We start from the raw sequence: 20931 nt of genomic DNA, 5'->3' as shown, positions 1-20931 counted from the left end.
TAAGTAGTAGATTATTTAACTTGCTGAGAAAATAGAATAACAAAAAAAACTCACCAATGCGCATACATTACTTTCTCTTCTTGCAGCTAACATTAAACATTAAAATTTAAGTTTGCCCGCATTCTTTATTAATTGGTGCCTATAGATATTGTCAATATTCTTTATATTGTATATGTAAAGATATATAGAATTAGAATTTTTGTGACTAAACATTTGACATGTGTTGATATGGCCGAGTTGGTCTAAGGCGCCAGATTAAGGTTCTGGTCCGAAAGGGCGTGGGTTCAAATCCCACTGTCAACATACTTTTTACCAATTTCATCACGAATTGCAATAACAAGACAACAAGTTTTTAAATAGAGATTTGAGTGTTGTTGATTTGGACTTACCAGAAAATGAAGAGTATGTTCATATATAATTCTTGATGAAGTGTTCTTATCTCAAAGGTTGAGAGTTCAAAATGGTGAAGAAAGGCACATGAAGCACTAACTAAGTTCATCAATTTTTCTTGCATAAGTTAGTATTGCACGTGCCCTGCTTCTCCATCTTGTTCAAACATCACCCTATTTACATATATACCATTATACTTTATTTCAAGTAATTTTAATAATAGTTGCTAAATACTCAGTTTTGTTTTCAACTTTCATGTGAGTGTAAATAAGTATGGAATATAAATAACATGTTGGTTAATATATATTTTAACTAGTTGGTGAAAATTTACATACAAATTATACATATAAATAATTATAAATTAAATTCTTAAATGATCTAACAGTTAAAAGTGTTATTATAAAGACAAAATTGACAACGATAAAGATATATGTGAGTAAGAATTTGAGAACGAAGGATTGGTGATTTGAATTGAGAGTGGGTGTTAATAATGTATTCTTGAAGGAGAATGTATGGTGGTATATGTGAATGTGAATTTGAGAGAATAGTGATTCAAAATTAAGCGACAACCACATTCTTTCTTATTGAGACCTAACCAAATATATGGTATATGCAGGTTCAAATTTGAGGGAATGATGGTTCAAATTAAAGTGACAATTATGTGGGTGCAAATTTGAGGAAATGAGGGTAAAATTGAAGTGGTAGCGACATTTTCTCTTTCCGATAGCTAACCAATAAGTGGTATATATAGTTGTGAATTTGAGGAAATGAATAGTTATATGTGCATGTGAGTGTCGAGACATAACCAATAAGTAGTATATGTGATTGCGAATTTGAGGAATGAAAGATTATATGCGCATGTGAGTGTCGAGACCTAACTCAATAGATCGAATATGTGGTTGCGAATTTAAGGAATGAAGAAGTTATATGTGCATGTGTGTGCAAATTTATGGGAATGTTCCAATTTAAGCAGCAATCATCTTCTCTCTTGACGACATCTAATCCAATATTTCATATTTTTTTTCTGAGATTTGTTACTATTTTTGACTATTATAATTAAATTAATTCCATTAATTAAATGGAAATGAGTAAAAAAATTCCAATATAGCTCGTTTACATTGTCTATGTTCAACCTTAACTTCATTTTTTTTTCCTTGTTCATTCTAGTTCAAAAAATATTATTGGAGAACACGGTTTTTCATTAGACCTATATGGAAGTACATGTTCAAAAAATAATACATTTCTCGATTCCGTTATCGTATTATTATGAATGTCCGAAATGTCTAATTTAAACACAAGAAAACGATAAGAACTACTATTATGTGCATAACCAAAAAAATATTCAATCAACAGTTTTTGGTCCAACTTTTACCTTTTTAGGCAAGTGTATGACTACCTTAGTTAGACACCCCCACATTCATAAGTATTTTTTTTTCTTACTAGCAACATGTTTTTTCCATTGAAGGATTGTCGATAAAGCTTACCCACCATCATCACATAATTTGTGGCATATTGGCGTAGTGCATGTTTTTCTTTCTTCTTGAAGTGTGATGGGTACTCTTCATCTTCGATGTATATTTGTATCAATTAGTACCAAATTGGGTTTGATACCTCATTGTTGGCAATTGTTGTTTCTCGTAGGCTCAATTACCCCTCTTTTAGATTCTGAGCGATTTAATCTTAATGCCTTCCAAAATTTGAGTCATGTCCACAAGAGTTGTCAATGCATCAACAAAGCGGTTTTGACTTTTCGGTGTGTGCACAAAAGTCACATGCTCAAACTTACTGATAAGCTATATTAGATAGTTGTCGTAGGGCTTCAGATTCTTTCCTTTCACTTGCCACTCTACACTAGTTTCAGATATCGCAAAATTTGAATCGCAAGTCACTTCAAGCTTTATGGCTCCTTTTTTAAGTGTCAATTTCATTCTCGAAAAAATACGCTTTATACTCAAGTTTTACGGATGTTGGATTATATGTGTCGGTAAGATCAATAAGGATTCAATTACTGTATCCTTGTTTTCCCGAAGCGTCGTCAAACATCAACTTCCATGAGTCACTCTCAATGGTCATTATCTTATCGTTTGGAAATATCATTTCTTCATCGTCTTCAACCTCGATTGGTTGATCAGTTAGGAAATATGTGATTATGCTTTCCTTGATAGACTTTTGGACCGTGTAAGTGATATCGTACTCGGCGATCGTCATCATCCATTTTGCTAGCCTTAGAGATAGAAACATCCTTTGAAAAAGGAACTGGATGGGGTCCAACCTCGAGACCAGTTTGATTCGATGAGCTTGAATGTAGTGTCTTAGTCTCTTAGTGACCATGTTAGCGCCCAACACACTTTTTCGACCATAGAGTAATTCTGCTGATATAATAAACGGTTGTGTCCACTTTATTCTTATTTTCTTGGGCAAACATGCTCTCCATTGTTGTTTCATTTACCGTGAGATACAAAATTAGTGAAACATTGGGCCTGGAAGGCAAGAGAATTTGTGTTGACTATACAAGTAGTCTTTCACTCTATCAAATGCGTGTTAGAAAGTATCATACCATACAAATTTTGCTATTTTTCTTCAACGACTTGAACAATGGGTCACAAGTGGACGTCAGTTTGTTGATGAACCAGTTGATGTATTGAATTCGGCCTAGGAAATATCTGAGCTCTTTTTCGTTTTTCGATACTTGCATGGTCATGATCGATTCGATCTTGCTTGGGCCTATCTTAATCCTGCGTTGAGTGATCAGAAATCCCAACATCTTACCGATATATACATGTTATAACTCATGATATGTCGTTAACTTGAAACAATCACAAACCTAAACAATGTTATATATTTTAATTATGCTTTTAGCAAAAACGGCCCTATTTCAAGCTTTGGACAATATTTAAGACCACAAGAATAAGCCTCTCATGGAGCCCATCCCATTTATGCTCAAAATATAACTGGACTTTTGGGCCTTGTTTCATAGAGGTTCACTTGAGAATATTATCATTTTAAAACTTACTTTTATTGAATTATTTTATTTTTAAAACAAAATTTATACTCTTTAATTTTTTATGAGACTAATAGTTCAATAAATTCGAGTTAATTATTCAATATTTCAAATATCATATCCTCCAATATTATCAATAAATTTTTATTTTCTCTAAAACTACTTTCCCAATTTGGATAACATTTGAGAGAACATAAAAACCATTTGAAGCTTCAAGAGGCTGGAGTAACTAATAAAACGAATTAAATATTATAATATTTCTTGAATCTTTCCAAAATTCTTTAGTTGAATGCAATAAAAAAAAAACAATTTTCACATATAATTCAAAGATAACTAGTTTTCACCTAATATTTTTTCTTCTTTAATAACTCTGTTCCCAATAGAAAATACACTTCCAAGCTCTAGAAAATTTAACTAGGCTGGAGTATGATAATTTGTTTATATTCTAAGCCTCAATTAAATTATTTTAAGTATTTGAAATTTAACTCTATTAGTTTTGTCTTTTACATTTTATTATAGTTCAACATATAAAGTTATTTACCAAGCTCTAGAAAATTTGTTGAAAGTGATATATTATTGAATTTGATGATATATAATTTTATTTTAATTACAAATATTATTAAAATCACTAAAACAAATTCCTAGTGGTGAGTAAAACAGTAAAATCGATTCGTTTTATCCGTAATAAATTCAAATTAAATTTATATGTTTTGTCCGTAATAAATTCAAATTAAATTTATGAATTAGTACGAATATTAAATTAGATTAAATATGGTTTGGCCAATCCAAACTAAAAATATTTATATAATTTATATGTGTCAAAATTATTCAATAATAAAATTTTTTATAATTAAATAATTCATTTATTTTATTTGTATTTAATTAAAAAAAAATAAGTATATTATATATTTTAATTCAAATTATTTTAGATTAATTGAATTATTCAAATTCAATTCTAATTAAACTAAATTTAAATTTAATCAAATCCAAATTTAATCCAATTAGAAATAGTTAATCAGATTTGGTTCGGATTAATCCGTCAAATACTAACCTCTAAGAAAATCCAATTTATTATTTATTGTTTTATTACTTAACTTTCGATTTATTTTATTATTTAATGTTTATTATGTTTAATTATAAACAAATATTATTAAAATTTTAATGTTATAATTAATTTTGTTTATTTAAATAGTATTTTTATTTTTATTTTTTAAATATTTAATTAATTATTTTTTAATTTTTGAATTAATTAATTAAAAATATAAAATAAAATAAAATTAAGGTTGAATATGAGATGGAAAATATGTTAAAAATATATTATATTCAGTTCAAATTTAAAGTGGATAGTTTGGATAATCTTAATTAATTCGAATTTAATTCGAATTTAATTCGATCTAAACTCAATCTAATCTAATCTCAATCCTATCCAATTCAACCAAACCAATCAAATGTGAAATATCAATCTAAATTAGTATTTCGGATTCATATTTAATTTCGGAATAATCCATTCAATGTTCATCCCTATAAATTACTAATTAACTTACCTAATCAAACCATCTATCAATTATTTTAGTAAACAAATAAAATCTTAGAATATTTATGTAAATATTTTCAATACACATTAATGTATAAATTATTTTGTTTTAATAATAAGTGCAAATTAATTAATTATAATTAAAATTTACATTGAAATCTTTACAAATTCACCTTAAAATCTAAAAAATATAATATTTCATTATGATGACATTTGATAATATTTTTTATGAAATTGAATTTTTATTTTAAATAATTAACATTAAATTTTAAGATGCTATTCATCATAATAATATTTTATTACATTTTCAATATAATTAAACTAAATATTATTCATTATTCATATTTACATTTACAACATAGTCTTTTAAGTTATTTAACTACAATTATTTTATATTAAAACACATGCCATTTTAAGAGATCTATAAGTTTAATATTGAATCAAAAACTAACACAATTAAAAATTCTTAAGATATTAAAGTTTAATATAAGAAGATTAAATCCACAAGGACTAGATGTAGGTGCTTGGTGAATTATCATCCCATATATATATATATATATATATATATATATATATATATATATATATATATATATATATATATAATTTAAGTATTCATAAACTTTATAATAATATTTAAATCACTAAAGTGTAATTATTTTTAACAAATATCTAAAAGAAAAATCAATATTTTTAAAATGAAATAATTAAAAGTTTAAATACATATCCACTAATCCCAAATTCCACCTAAAAATAATTCTACCAATTATTTTCAAAAAAGAAATTCATTTGGACATTATTTGATAAATAATCTTGCCAGTATATAGATCAAATTGTTAATATCAAATTGATCAAATTAAATATTACTCTTTCTTTTTTAAACATGATCAACCCATTCAAACTCTTTTTTTTTTAATTGATTACTTTCAAAAACACATTCAAAATTAAAAATAACATAATATAAGAGCAATAGGAATATAACTGATCATATATTGTTTATTTATTTATAATCATTTTGATAAATATATTAATGAATTAAACAGATAAAACTAGTTAAATTTAAAAACTTTGATTTAACTAATTAAATTTAAAATTTGATAAATCAATTTGTGACATGATTAGGGTGAACTTAGAATTTTTGTTTTTTGTGTATATGTAACTTATATTTTCGCCTAAAAAATAAATAATTAATTAAATTTTAATATATATATATATAAAATTAAGGAATTATGTAACATACTTTTTTTTATTATTATTTTGTTTTTAATAAAAAGAACAAACTCAACACATATCTATTCATTGACAATATCTTTTAAAAGAAAACATTAAATAAAAAAGACATGAAGCAATCTCATTTTAAAAAAAGACTTGATATTTACATTTTAAAACCCCCACAAACTCTAACCAAATCAATAAATTCAATTATTATCATTATTTTCAAATCAATTTACCCGGCAATTTAGTTTCAAGCAAGAACTAAAAACCGCCAAGTTTCCGCCGAATCCGAGTCCAAACCAACCGCCCATCGTCGAAGAATCCTCAACAAAGACGCCGCCTTTCTCCTCGACCTCCCAATTCCCATTCCCATCAATTCCCAAATCACTCTCTCAATTCCACTCACCGCCGCAAGTTCAACAACAACCTCATTCCCGCCTTTCCTACAAAGATTCACCAATGTAGCCGCAGCGCTCTCCTTCGTCCTATCACTTCCTTCACTCATCAACCTCGCCAATTTCGTAATCAAATGATACGCAGCTGCCACACCCGCAGCACCACCCCGTTTCACAATCACTTCAAGAATCGTAACCGCCTCTTCCCTCAACCCCGAATCCATCAATTCCTCGATCATTTCAACTATCCCACCTTCAATCAACTTCCCAACCGCTTCCCTATCGCCCGCCAAACTCAATATCGCCATTAACGCATCCTTTTTATAACTCCCAATCCCCAATTTCGCCAAATCCAATAACCCTTTCACAACTCGTGTCTTCCTCCCCAATCTCCGCCTATTTGAATGAATCCCGGTTAAACTGAATATCGTAGCAGCAGCATTTCCCTTCGATTCCCATGTCGCACCCGAACGAAGAACTTCCAATACCCCGTTGAGAACTCCCTCCGTCTCCATTATCCTCTTCTTATTCGATTCAAGAATCGATAGGTTAAGAATGGCTGTTATTGCGTTAACCTGTAAATTCGGATGATCAGACCCTAAGAATTTAACCAGAATCGGTAAGCCACCGGCTTCCCCAACGTATCTCCGGCAATCTGAATTCGATTTAGCAAGAACCCGAAGCTCATGAACAAGACGATTGGCGGAGTCAGGGGAATTTGAAGATGTCAATTTATTGATGAGAAACAACACCGTCATTTTCGTTGCCTCTAAAGCAGTTTTATTCTGACTAAGGCCGTTAACTTTATCGTTTACTTCTGGAATATCGAATTGGATCCTCTGCTCCCGGCACCATATTCTAATCAAATTCCTCAACGCACTATTCGCTAGGAGATTTGTATGGGCTAATACCTGAGCTGTTTTCGGACACGTGTTGTGTCCAGATTCAATCCAAGCTGTAATCGATCCACGATCGTACGTTTGTCCTGTAGCCACGACAACAGGATCTCGCATTAGGTCAAGAGAAATCGGACATCGGAAATCCGCCGGAATATTCACGTCGGAAGCTGGTTTCCGGCGCCTCCGGCCGCCGGATCGTGGAGTCGAAGCACCAAACAGTACACATTTAGCGTAACGAACAAGTCCGATCAACGCGATTACGTCTTCTTTCAATCTATCTTCTAACTGATTCTGAACTTCATCTTCTAGAGCTTCGATTTCATCTCTGCAACTTACGGAATCGCGAATCTCCAATCGATTGAAGATTTCAATCAGCTTCGTTTGATTAGGAACAATCTCGTGCTTGATTTCATCAAGTATATTGAGAACGTCTCTTCTCAGATTAGAATCCAGATCATCAATATAGATCTTCGTTTCCGAACACTGTTTTTTAATCAGAGAAAGTAATTCTTCAACATCTATATTTAATTCCAAATCATTAACAGGAAGAATATCTAATAAAGTAGATAAATCAATAGTTAGTTCATGAAAACTTCTCGCGATCGTTTCCGTCAGAAATAGTAGCCACATCCTGCTTCCGTTTGAGCAATCCTCGATGACTGCGTTGATTCTCTGTAAGAGAATATGTAATTCCTCGAAACATAAGGCGGCGGACGGCGATAAACAGGTCGGTGAATTCCGGTAAACCTCTTCTAACAAAACTGATAGAAGCTTTGTTTTACGAATCAGAGAAACGGAGCATCGATGAAGAAGGAGACGAGACGGTTTTCGCGATGAAATTTCTTGAGAGAGATGGAGAAGCGATTGGAGAAGCCGGCGATCGGAAAGATTCGGCGTTACGAATGCTCCGGCGGATGGCCGTCGCTTTCTCGGAGGGAATTCGTGATGAGTAACCGCCATGCGCAAGGAAGAGATTTGCTTGAAGCTATGATGAAATGGAAAGAGAGATTGAAATCTCTCTCTCTCTCTCTATATATATATATACATGTGTGTATACGGGTCGGGTCGGGTCGGGGTTGATATTGGGTTGGGTACGCCGCCGGAGATGAAAACGAATCTTCAAAGGTTTGAACAAGTGTTGGTTGCCCACTCGTTTTCTCTTTTTATTATTCTATTCTTTTATTTTTTATTTTATAATAAAGTAATGAAGTGGACATAATAAATAAATTATATTTTTTTGAGTTGGTTTGAAAAGGTTTATTAATTAAATATTATTATATATTTTGTAAGTAAGATTATTTTAATATTTGGATAAATTTGAAAATTAATTTTTGATGGTGTAATTGGATAATATTGAAATAAATTATTAAAAATATGTTATTTAAAGAGTAAATTGGACTTTTAGTATATTACTAGTATTTTATTTTATATTACAATGTTTAAGTTATGTATTTTATATAGAAATTATATTTTATGTGGATTAATTACAAGTGAAAAAATGAATTAAGATATATATGTAAGAGCTGACTTAAATAGTTATAAATGATAAATAAAGAAGAAGAAGAAAAAGAGAAATGGGTGTGTTTCTTTGACGGTTATTGAGAACTCAAAAAAAGAGTTGAATATTGGAAGTTTGATGTTAATTTTTTGGTACATGGGTTTTCTTACATTTTGGGATAGGAAAAAAAAATAGTTACAAATTTTATTTTATTTATATTAGTTAGTTTTTGTTTTTTGTTTTTTAGCATAGAAGTATGTCTAATTTTATTTTTCAACAATAGATGTGCATTATGATTATTTTTGTTGCCGTACTTTGTTGGTCATATCAAATTTATCGTAACTAATTAATTTGATGCGAAATAAAGAAATACTATATGTTGTCTTATTCATTTCTAAGTATAAACTATATATACAAGATTATAACATTGAGATTCACTAATTTAGACACTAATTTAGAAATCTCCAATATATTAATTAGGTCAACTATATATAGAAAACCTAAGATAATTATTAATTGATCACATTTATTACACCCCTCAATCGAAATAGGTGAACGATGTATGCTGAAATTAGATCGAAATTCTTCAAAAAGAACTCTCGAAAGCCCTTCGTGAAGATATTTGCAAAAAAAAGCGAGATGGGACATGAAGTACTCGAACCTCACCGTGTGAGACCTTCTCACGAATAAAGTGAATGTCCATCTAAATGTTCTTGGTTCGTTGGTGCTGAACGAGATTACTTGAGGGGTATATCGTACTCATATTATCATAGTAAGCAAGAGTAACTGTGGGAACCAAACAATGAAATTCTAGGAGTAAACTTCGTAGCCATCAAGTTTCTAAAACCACATTTGCAATCGTATGATACTCAGCCTCGACACTAGAACGTGACAAAGTGGTTTGACACTTAACCGACCAAGAGATTAAGTTATATCCCAAGAAGACACAGTAGCCAGACGTCGAACGACGTGTTTTTGGGCACCCACCCCAATCAGCATCAGTGTAAGCCAAGAGGGATATAATAGAGGATGGAGACAAATGAAGGCCAAAATCAAGAGTTCCATGAATATATTGAATAATTTCTTTAAAGACGCCATGTGTTTCATGCATGAAGAGACAAACTTATTGAACCGCATACGTGATATCAGGACGAGAAAAAATCAAATACTATTAAGCACCAGCCAGACTACGGTATAAAGAAGAATCTGACACAAGAGAAGAGACTAAAGCCCCAAGTTTCGGTGTAGTATCAACTGGTGTAGTTGGCGGTTTATAAGATGACATACCCTCACGGTCTATAATCTCAGACACATACTTTCATTGAGAGAGGAACATACCATTTGTATGGGGCCTTACCGAAATGCCCAAAAAATAATTATGCAAGGGACCCAAATCCTTCATAGAAAATTATGTACTCAAGCTGGAGATGAAGAATCGGCGGAGAGAGTTAGAGAATGCCGTTAATATTTTATCGTCAATATTATATCATCAAAATACAATAACAAGTATGCCATGTGTTCACTCTAGCGAAACACAAATAATGAGTGATCTGAAACAGTTCGAGAAAACCAAGTGTGGACACAAAATTCGTAAAGCGTTTGTTCCAAACTCGAGGAGCCTACTTCAAACCATACAATAATTTCTTCAAACGATAGACATGATGAGGAAATGAGGAATCTCTGAATCCAAGAGGCTGATGAATGTATACAACATCATCAAGAGTGCCATGGAGAAAATAATTCTTTACATCAAGTTGGTGAATTGACCATTTCTTTAATAGGTCAAGACTAAGCACCAACCAAATAGTGATCGGTTCGACAACAAGACTGAAAGTCTCCCCACAATCAATGTCAACCTGTTGAGTTTTCCATCACCTACAAGACAAGCTTTATGCCTCTCAAAAGAACCATCAATACAATCTTTATGAGTAAAGACCCATAAAAAACGAATAATATTAACATCTCTTGGACGGAGAACAAACTCCCACGTCTTATTAGCAATTAAAGTATTAAACTCTTCATGCATTGTTATTTCCAGTTCGGATCCCATAGGGTAGCTATAGGGTTACGAGGTAATGAGATTTAGACCCAACAGAAAGAAGGTTAAATATATGTTTAAGCCGAAACACCCTCGCTAACTTCGAGTGATCGGTCGAAGAGAAGAGGGAGGATGGACGGGAGGGAAAGGAGGTGAAGATAGAGGTGGATATGAAAGTGTAGACTAGTGATAAATCACATATGGTGATGAAGGATCATCGAGAAAATCATACGAGAGTGGAGGGGATTCAATTTCAACAAATGGAAAACAAGTCTTATCAAAGATGACGTGACAACAAATAATTATTTAATCATTTGATATGTGAAAACACTTATAGCCTTGGTGATTTAGTGGGTATCCATAAAGACACATGGGGTAGAACGTGGAAGAAGTTTATGAATCGTCGTGGATAAAAATATAGGGTAACACAAACACCCAAACACGCGTAATAGAGTAACGTATGACATGTGTTTACGCAAAAGAATATTTAGGAGGTATGTGGCCATTTGGAGAGCATGATGCCAAAATGAGGTGGTATCTTATCATGAGTGAGTAATGTACGAATCATATTATTGATATTACAAAACTATCTCACGGCCTTATTGTTATAAGACGAAGTGTGAGGACATGAGAAGTAAAAGGTCATCCCATGCATGGACTCAAATTCCCTAAACGAATGATTATCGAATTCCCTCGCATTATCACATTGAAAAGATTTTATATCCCTCTCAAATTGGGTTTTAATGAGTGTCCGAAATTGTAAAAAGCACTAAACACTTGGGATTTATGAGATAAAGGGAAAGTCCACATAATACGAAAAGTCATCGAGAAGTAAAACATAATATTTATGTCTCATAGAATTTACACAAGAGACGTTCATACATCACTATGAATAATGTCAAACAGTAACAAAGAAATCGAAGTAGAAGCCTTAAACGACAAACGAATATGTTTTCCCAATGAACACAAAGGACAAATATGAGAAATATGTTGTTTATTACAGCGAATTAATTTATTTAATCTAAGAGATTCAAAACTAAAGTTTCTAGGATGACTGGGAGACTATGCCACAATGATGGCGACAAAGAAGCAAAAACAGAAGACGACACCTGACTCCCAGTTGTGACCGAATATAGATCTCTCCACGACTGTCACATCTCATTAGACGTGTCCCCGTCCAAAAATCCTTAATAGAAAACCCAAAAGGATCAAACTCAACCGACACATAATTATCTGTAGTGAATTTACGAACAAAAACTAGATTTTTAACAAGAGTAAGAGCATGGAGAACATTATTCAAGGTAAGTTTAAGATTCGAAAAAGAAATAGTGGTATGTCCAATACTCGAAACTGAAATCGTATTACCATTACCTACAAGAATATCATATGTTAATGCTTGAATTGAAATAAGACGATCAAGTGGGATGTCGCACTAGCTTCCATGTACCATGTCGGATTAGGAGATGTAATACCAAAGGTATACATGGCCGCTTCAATATCTGTTGGAGGTTGTGAAGACTGAGCCATATATGCTTGCGGACGCGGTCCAATGAGACCCGACTGCTGTTGTGGTGTCGACGGATGAGAGATGGAGGGAGGTCTCTTCCATTGAACTGTTGGATACATGCATAGAGGAGAAGTCCATGACCACTACCAAGACAATGATTGTGGGCATGAATAACCAACCCATTATTGTGGCCAGGGAGAAGGAGATTAACTTTAGACTTGGTACTAGGACTGCCCCAATTGAACCCATTACGAGAGCCCTTCTTCTTTGATTTATGTCGAGATTCCCATAATGTCATACGTTGTGACTCATTCATCCCAAACGCGTCAGAGACAAGAGCTATACCCGAAGTCGGTGCCGAACCAGAGGCCACTCGCTTCGCGAAGCCAGATTCTTCCAAAATCAACATAGATTGCGCTCGGTAGAACTGAGGAAAATGATCACTTTGTTGGAGTAACTTCACCACCCCATTGTACGCCTCAGCCATGCCCGCGACCAACTGCAATACAAGGTGGGCGTTCGAGACCCGACTACCGACGCCCTACAACTGATTGTCTAGAACTTTGAGACGTTGAAAATAAGTCGAGACCTCGAGAAAATCCGCCATGATTGTGGTAGAAAACTCTTGTTCGAGGGAAACCGCACGAGAATGACGATTATCTTAAAAAGATCCCACGTAGCCGCGTCCAGGCTTGATCACTGTAGAGTCTGGTTCCAATATCATGTGAAAGAGATCCTGTGAGATTGTGGCATAAATTCACTAAAGGACAGTGGTATATATTACTAGTATTTTATTTTTTATTACAATGTTTAAGTTATGTATTCCACGAAATTTTATTTTACGTGGAATAGACTATTAATTATTAATGAAATGAGATAGGTAAGAGATGACTTAAATAGTTATAAATGATATAAAAAAATAATAAAGAAGAAGAATGAGAAATGGCTTATCATTTGTTTGATTGAAATGGGTGTTGTTTCTTTGAAAGTTATTGAGAACTCAAAACAAGAGTTGAATATTGGAAAGTTTGATGTTTCTTAGTAGAAGGGGGGTTCTTACATTTTGGGATAGTATTTATTATTACATTTGTGTGTAGAATTAAAAAAAAAAAAAAACATTTGAATTTATTGATTTCAATCAAAATAATTTTAAAATTTTCTTCTTTACAAAAAGAAAAACAAAAGAATAGTTAGAAATTTTATTTTTCTTACATTAGTTAGTTCATTGATTTTTTTAGCATAGATATATGTCTAATTTGTACTTTTTATGATTATTTTATTTCCAATACTTTGTTTGGTCTTGTCAAATTTATTGTAACTAATTATTTTGATGGGAATAAAACACTACGGTCTAATAAGTTTTATATGATTTAAATCTCTAATTATTTTGGTGTTCATTTCTCATGTTTTCTTTTATGTTTAACTGCAAATGAGATATACAGTTATTTTTTATTTATCTACTATTAAATTGTTATAATTGATCTCTTAAAGACTTTTTTTTATAGACAACCTTCTATGATATAGAAGAATTTTGCTCAATATTTTGACTTTTTACACAATTGTTTATGTTAAAAACAATTTTATTACAATTTAAAATATTTATTTAACCGTGTTTAATTAGTTTGTTCGACTTATTTTTCTTTATTAATTATGATTGTGGGGATTGTACTTTCTAATCGGAAAATAACTTTTGATAAAAAAAAATTATTTTTGAGTCAACATTAAAAAATTGGTATATTTTATTTTTATAAATTTCTCATTCTATTTAATATATAAGTTCTCTAGTTAAGATTTTATAAATATTATTTATAAGTTAATTTTTTGTTTAAATTAATAAAAATTAACTTCTTATAAAATAAAAATAGTTGTAATAAAAGACTTTTAATTATTATGTAACATGTTTGGACATAATTAACGCTTGAATTTATTTTGTTTTACATTCATTAATAACATCCATATATAATGTTGCTATTTGTCACAATTGAAAGAGATGAATGTAGTGAATTGGATGATATAATGTTATTTGCTTCTAATCAATTTTGCTGTCTTAGATTCTAAGAGGCATAAATAGTATATATTAACATGTCGATATTATCTGTAGAGTTTTCTTTTAAATGAATTGTACACAAAAATGTACAATTAAATAGTTGATGTCAATTCGATTTCAATTTGGTCAGGGCCAACGATTTTGTTCATGCGTCAAAATGTATTACTAAATAATTCAATTATACCTAAAATTTATTTTAGAAAAACAAATATAAAAGTTTTACAATTATTTACAAAATAAATAATATTTAGGTAATTATATCTCAATTGTTAAAACTTAATTATTAATAAAAAATATTTATATATTAACTATAACTTGTATGGCCATTAGACAATCATTATCCAACCTTAACAAATCTTTCATTTCATAAAATGTCGGTAACTTAGTTTCGATTAATTTACTTACCCACCTAATTATAATCTTCAATTATTAACTTAATACGATTTTAGTAAAATAACAAATTATTTTTTTTATTCTATTAAATAGAGATGTCTATGTTTAGTGGAATAGAACTTGTAGCAAAATAAGAAATATTTTAAAAAATAAATATTAATAATATTAGAGATAGTAACATCTAGGTAATATTATTTAATTATATTCCATTTGTAGATTTCAGTTTTACTATTTTTAATTTATGTTTGTGTATTTTACTATTTCTAGTAATGTTCATCATTATTTAAAACATCTCAATATAGAAGTTATTTACATTATCATCTAACAAGAATTTGATTCTTTTAAAATATTTTGATGTAAAATTATATTTCAAAATACATAGATTATTTTTTAAAATTTAAGAAGTTAGCACGATTTTTCATTGTCATCGCCCATATTTTCATCTAAAGCGTTTTAAATTCGACCCAAATCATCTCATGGACTTTTAATATATTAAATATTACTTTTTATTATTTGAGACGTATGAGTTATAATTATTACTATTATAAACAATAGATACAAAAATTTAAATAAACTATGTTCAAATGGACCCTACATTAATTGAATATTATGAATTATCAACATGTATATAATGGATATGCATTATCATTACACATAAGATGAGAAAACCACCCAAACCCAAAAATGAAACTATGGATTAGGTCCCATATTGTTATATTTATTTAATTTTGAAATTAAGATCGCCAACAATTTTGACGACTTGTACAACTCTTAATTAAGTATAATTAATTAGTCTTTAATAAAGGTCTAATCGATTCACTTTGATCAATTTATACAAAAAAAAAAATAATGCATTACCAAGTCATTAATTAACGTTCATTTGAGAAAAGTTCAATTAATGAGTTTTGATTTATTAATTAGTTCAATTTGGTCGGACAAAAGATGGGTTGAAATGATTTTAGTTTTATTCGTTTTTTAAAATTCATTACAAAGTAATATAAGTTACGCATAATATTTGTTTTAAAGAAAATAACAACAAAAATAACTGGGTAAAACAGTATATAAATAGGTTTAGTGTATATATATATATATATATATTGAAAAAATAAAACTTGATACTGTTATCATTTATATTTTGTTCAATATTGACAACTCTATTATATCAATTTTACAATTAAAATAGAATTATGTTTATTTTTTAATTAACCATCATCGCTTGGTAAATCAGTTTAGTGGTTTAATCGGGAAATTTGATGGAATAACCCTCATAAGAGGGTTATTTCCACTTTTAACATGTGATTAATAAATTTATCATTTTTGACCTTTTGCCAAGCAGTTTTACCCTTTATTAAAAAAAAAAATAAAAAAAAAAAATTAAATTCAGTAAGTGAGTGCGCATTTCAGTTACTGAAATGTCACTTTCTTCTCCATTTCCCTCCTCTCCACCAACCGTCCTTTCCCCGTCCTTCCTTCATCATCATCAACGCTTCCTTCATCAAGGTTCTTCATCATCAAGCTTCCTTCATCATCAAGCTTCCTTCATCATCAACGGATCCTTCCTTCATCATCAACAAAACTGGAACGTCTTCAACATTCAGGTTAGACGTTCGTCGATTTAGGGTTGTGTCGTTTAGAGTCTAGGATGTAGGTTAGGTCATGGAATAATGGTTTTAGAGCTTGGCTGATATGTTTTACAGTGAAATATACATCCGACGAAGGTGACGAAGGCGACAGTGCATCTGTCGCAGGCGACAGTGCATCTGTCGCAAACGACAGTGCATCTGTCGCAGGCGGAAAATGCATCTGTCGCAGGCGACAGTTCATCTGTCGCATGCGACAGATGCATTTCCCGCCTGCGACAGATGCACTGTCGTCTGCGACAGATGCACTGTCGCCTGCGACAGATGCACTGTCGCCTGCGACAGATGCACTGTCGCCTGCGACAGATGCACTGTCGCCTGCGACAGATGCATTTTCCTCCTTGCATTTTCCTCCTTGCATTTTCCTCCTTGCAATTAACACTGACTGGTCACTGTCACTGACTTCTTTGAATTTTTTTCAATTGCAGATCACATGAATGTTGGTACTGTTTTTCTACTCTTTGATGGAGACTGGAAAACTGATGATTGTGGGGTTAGTTCTTTTGTCTCAAGTTCGTGTCGTGGTGTGAATGTACCCCGAAATGCTACATATGAAGAGTTAGCTTCAATTGTCTATAATTCTATTGGTGTGGACAAACTAAGATATGACTTAGTGTTCAAGGTAAAGTATAATATGCTAATGATCAATTCTCCTCCTGCAACAATCATTGGAGATAGCGATGTGGCGTTCTATTTACAAGAACTCTCGTCTTCACTGCCCAATCATCGCGCCCCGCTATGTGTCTCCTTAGTAGAGAAGTCAATACCTTCAACTCAACAAAGTGAAAGACCAGAAAATGACATATTTGAGCAGCAAGATATCTTACCAAGGCATCGAGATGTGTTTGAGCAGCAAGATGTATTCCCAAGTCAACAAGATGTATTCCCAAGGCAACAAGATGTATCTGAGCAGCAGGATGTGTTTGAGCAGCAAGATGTATTCCCAAGTCAACAAGATGTATTCCTAAGGCAACAAGATGTATCTGAGCATGTGTTTGAGCAGCAAGATGTGTTTGAGCAGCGAGATATATTTGAGCAGCAAGATGTTTTTGAACAGAGAGATGTATGTGAGGAGCAAAATGTTTTTGAGCCGGAAAATGTCTTCCCAAGTCAACCAAGCACTTCCCATGTTAGGAATACATTCAGCCATACTGAGGGAACCAAGCACTACTTCTCATATGAACCACTCGAGATTGAAACTCCTGCTCCATTAATTGAAAATTCATTGGAAGTGGGTACGTTCTTTGATAACAAAAAAGAAATACAATTGAGGTTGCATAGACATGCGATGTCTAATCACTTTGTCCTTAAAGTGGTGAAGTCAACAAAAAATCTTTGGTTTGTAAAATGCATGGCTGAGAACTGCAAGTGGAAATTGCGTGCTATGAAAGGAAAATTCTCGGAGATGTTTGAGATCAGAAAATTTGTAAAAGAACACACATGCTCAATTTTGACGAGACAAGACAATGTGAGGCAAGCACCATCATGGGTAATTGCGGAGTGTATCAAACGTAAATACATGGACCATCACCATGACCACATGCCTAAAAAAATAATGGAAGACATGCATACAAGTTATGGGTTAACTTTGACATATAATAAGGCTTGGAGGTCAAGGGAAAAGGCCTTAATGGCGGTGCGAGGAACTGTGGAGGATTCCTATGGTGAATTGCCATCCTACCTGTTCATGTTGCAGAAGAAGAACCCAGGTACCATAACTGACATCCAGACGGATGAGGAAGGACACTTCAGGTATATGTTCATGTCTTTAGGGGTTTCATAGGATGTTGTCGTCCTGTATTGTGCATCGATGCCAGCTTCCTTAAGCATAAAGTTGGAGGTCAACTACTGGTTGCGATAGCATTGGATGCGAACGAGCAACTATATCCCGTTGCTTTTGGTGTCGTTGATTCAGAGAATAATAACTCTTGGACATATTTCATGCAACAACTAAGGTTGGCAATTGGATCAGTCCCGGATCTCGTCTTCATATCCGATAGACACCCAAGTATTGCCAACGCCTTGTCCGCGGTTTTTCCAGAAGCACATCACGGGGCATGCACATACCACATCAAAATGAATATAATGGCCAAATTTAAAACTGATAACTGTCATGTTGAGTTTGATTTGGCTTCTCGTGCATACACTGAGACCACGTTTCAGAAGCATTTTGACAAGATCAGAACTAAAGACCCTAGGATTGCTCAATATTTGGAACAAATTGGAGTGGAGAGATGGAGTCGTGCTTTTTTCCCCGGTTTGCGATACAATCAAATTACAAGTAATTACGCTGAGAGTTTTAATAGTCAGTGCAGAGAAGCTAGGAAATATCCCATAACAACATTAGCTGACTATTTAAGATTCACAATACAAGATTGGTTTTATCATAGAAGAGAAAAATCATCCAACCACAACGAACATTTATCTCCATATTATGAAAAGTTATTACGTGAGGAAGGTGAAAATGCTAGATTCTACAGCGTTTATCCACTTAATCGATTTCAGTTCCATGTGCATGACGGTGAATTTGATTTTCAAGTTGACTTCAAGGGTCGAACATGTACTTGTAGGGTATTTGATGTATCCGGTCTTCCTTGTACGCATGCCTTAGCTGCTGCCCGTTTCAGGAAATCGGTTCCATATGAGTTGTGCGCAAGGTTATAGAATTTTTGTTCCATAAGTTATGTTCAATTTATGTTGTGTTGAATATATGTTATGTTGAATTTATGTTATCACTGTATAATTTTGCAGGTTTTACTCAACTGAATCGTGGTGCATGGCTTATGCGGAGACATGTTATCTAGTTTTTCAACATAATGAAGCTTGGGACATTCCCGAACATATCAAGAAACGAGTCTGCCTAAAACCCCCCGTGAAGATTAAGAAAGGACGACCAACAACAAAACGTAGATCATCACAAGGTGAGGTTCGTAAAGAACGGAGACGGTGCGGCTCATGTGGCGGTCTAGGTCATAACAGAGCAACATGCTCAGCAGTGATGCCTGCACCATCTACTGCAAGACCTTCACAATCAAGTGCCCAATCTACACAACCTTCACAATCAAGTGCCCAATCTTTGGCATGAAACTGTTTTAGGGTTTTGATCAAACCGTTTTTGTATGTACATCAAACTGTTTTAGGGTTTTGATCAAACTGTTTTTGGGGTAGGGTTTTGATCATCTGTTTTTGGGGTAGGGTTTTGATCATCTGTTTTTGGGGTAGGGTGTTGATCAAACTGTTTTTTGGGTAGGTTTTTGATCATCTTCATATATCATCTGTTTAAGTGTTGTCATCTGTTGTGTTGTCAAAGAGAAATAGCAGGATTGATTTCAGGAATGCAGGAATGCATCTGTCGCAGGACAAATAGAAGTAGCAGGGATGCATTTGTCGCATGCGACGGTGCATCTGTCGCAGGCGACGGTGCATCTGTCGCAGGCGACGGTGCATCTGTCGCAGGCGACGGTGCATCTGTCGCAGGCGGGAAATGCATCTGGTGCATGCGCCAGATGCATTTCCCGCCTGCGACAGATGCACCGTCGCCTGCGACAGATGCATTTCATTTATGTTTTGTGCTTAATTATATATATATATACTATATTATATTTGAATTCAAAATAGCAAACTACATTACATTCAAAAATAAATACATAAGGTTTACATTCAAAAATAAATACATAAGGTTTACATTCAAAAATATACATAGCTAAATTATGTCCATTTTCTATGGGTCTATTATATGGTGGAACAACCTAACTGCCAATTTTTGTCTCCAAAAAACAATGTTCTCTGATGTCACAGCTGATATATCCAATAGATACTGAAATTGACTCTTCATAGCCCTTTCCATAAGACCAAAGTGATTAAACTTGTCCTTGGTCTTTAACAAGCAGGTGCAAGTAGACTTCCATGAAACACGTCCAGGAAAGTTCTCAATTACAGTTTTGTTTTTGCATTTGGTTGGTGCCATCTGCAAAAAATCAATAAGTCAGAATAATGAAAGTAAATACCACTAATTTAAAGGAAATATGACATATGTCGCAGACGACAGTGCATCTGTCGCAGACGATAGTGCATCTGTCGCAGACGACAGTGCATCTGTCGCAGACGACAGATGCATCTGTCGCACACGAATAGTATATTCTGCCTGCGACAGATGCATCGTCGTCTGCGACAGATGCATCGTCGTCTGCGACAGATGCACTGTCGTCTGCGACAGATGCACTGTCGCCTGCAAAAATGCATCGTCGCCATCGACAATAAACCCAAAACCCTGCAACAGCCTTCGACAGAAGCATTTTAAACCCAAAACTAAACCTAAACAATAAACCTAAACAATAAACACTAACTAAACCTAAACCCATACCTAAACCTAAA

General features: G+C 33.0%; 1 protein-coding gene and 1 non-coding gene across 2 annotated transcripts; one reads left to right on the top strand and one right to left on the bottom strand.

Moving 5' to 3' along the window:
- The first annotated feature begins 222 nt into the window (after positions 1–222).
- On the top strand, positions 223–303 carry TRNAL-AAG. Its single transcript has one exon. It is a non-coding gene; the product is annotated as a tRNA-Leu (tRNA).
- Positions 304–6250: 5947 nt separating this feature from the next.
- On the bottom strand, positions 6251–8469 carry LOC124912434 (U-box domain-containing protein 16). The gene has a single exon (XM_047453054.1). It carries the CDS (start codon positions 8392–8394, stop codon positions 6391–6393), a length of 2004 nt encoding a protein of 667 aa, XP_047309010.1. The 5' UTR covers positions 8395–8469; the 3' UTR covers positions 6251–6390.
- Positions 8470–20931: the final 12462 nt, after the last annotated feature.

Source organism: Impatiens glandulifera, chromosome 8, assembly GCF_907164915.1.
Source record: "Impatiens glandulifera chromosome 8, dImpGla2.1, whole genome shotgun sequence".
Lineage (NCBI taxonomy): Eukaryota > Viridiplantae > Streptophyta > Magnoliopsida > Ericales > Balsaminaceae > Impatiens > Impatiens glandulifera.
Note: the sequence above shows the minus strand (reverse complement) of the source record. Positions and strands in the feature narration are given on the sequence as shown.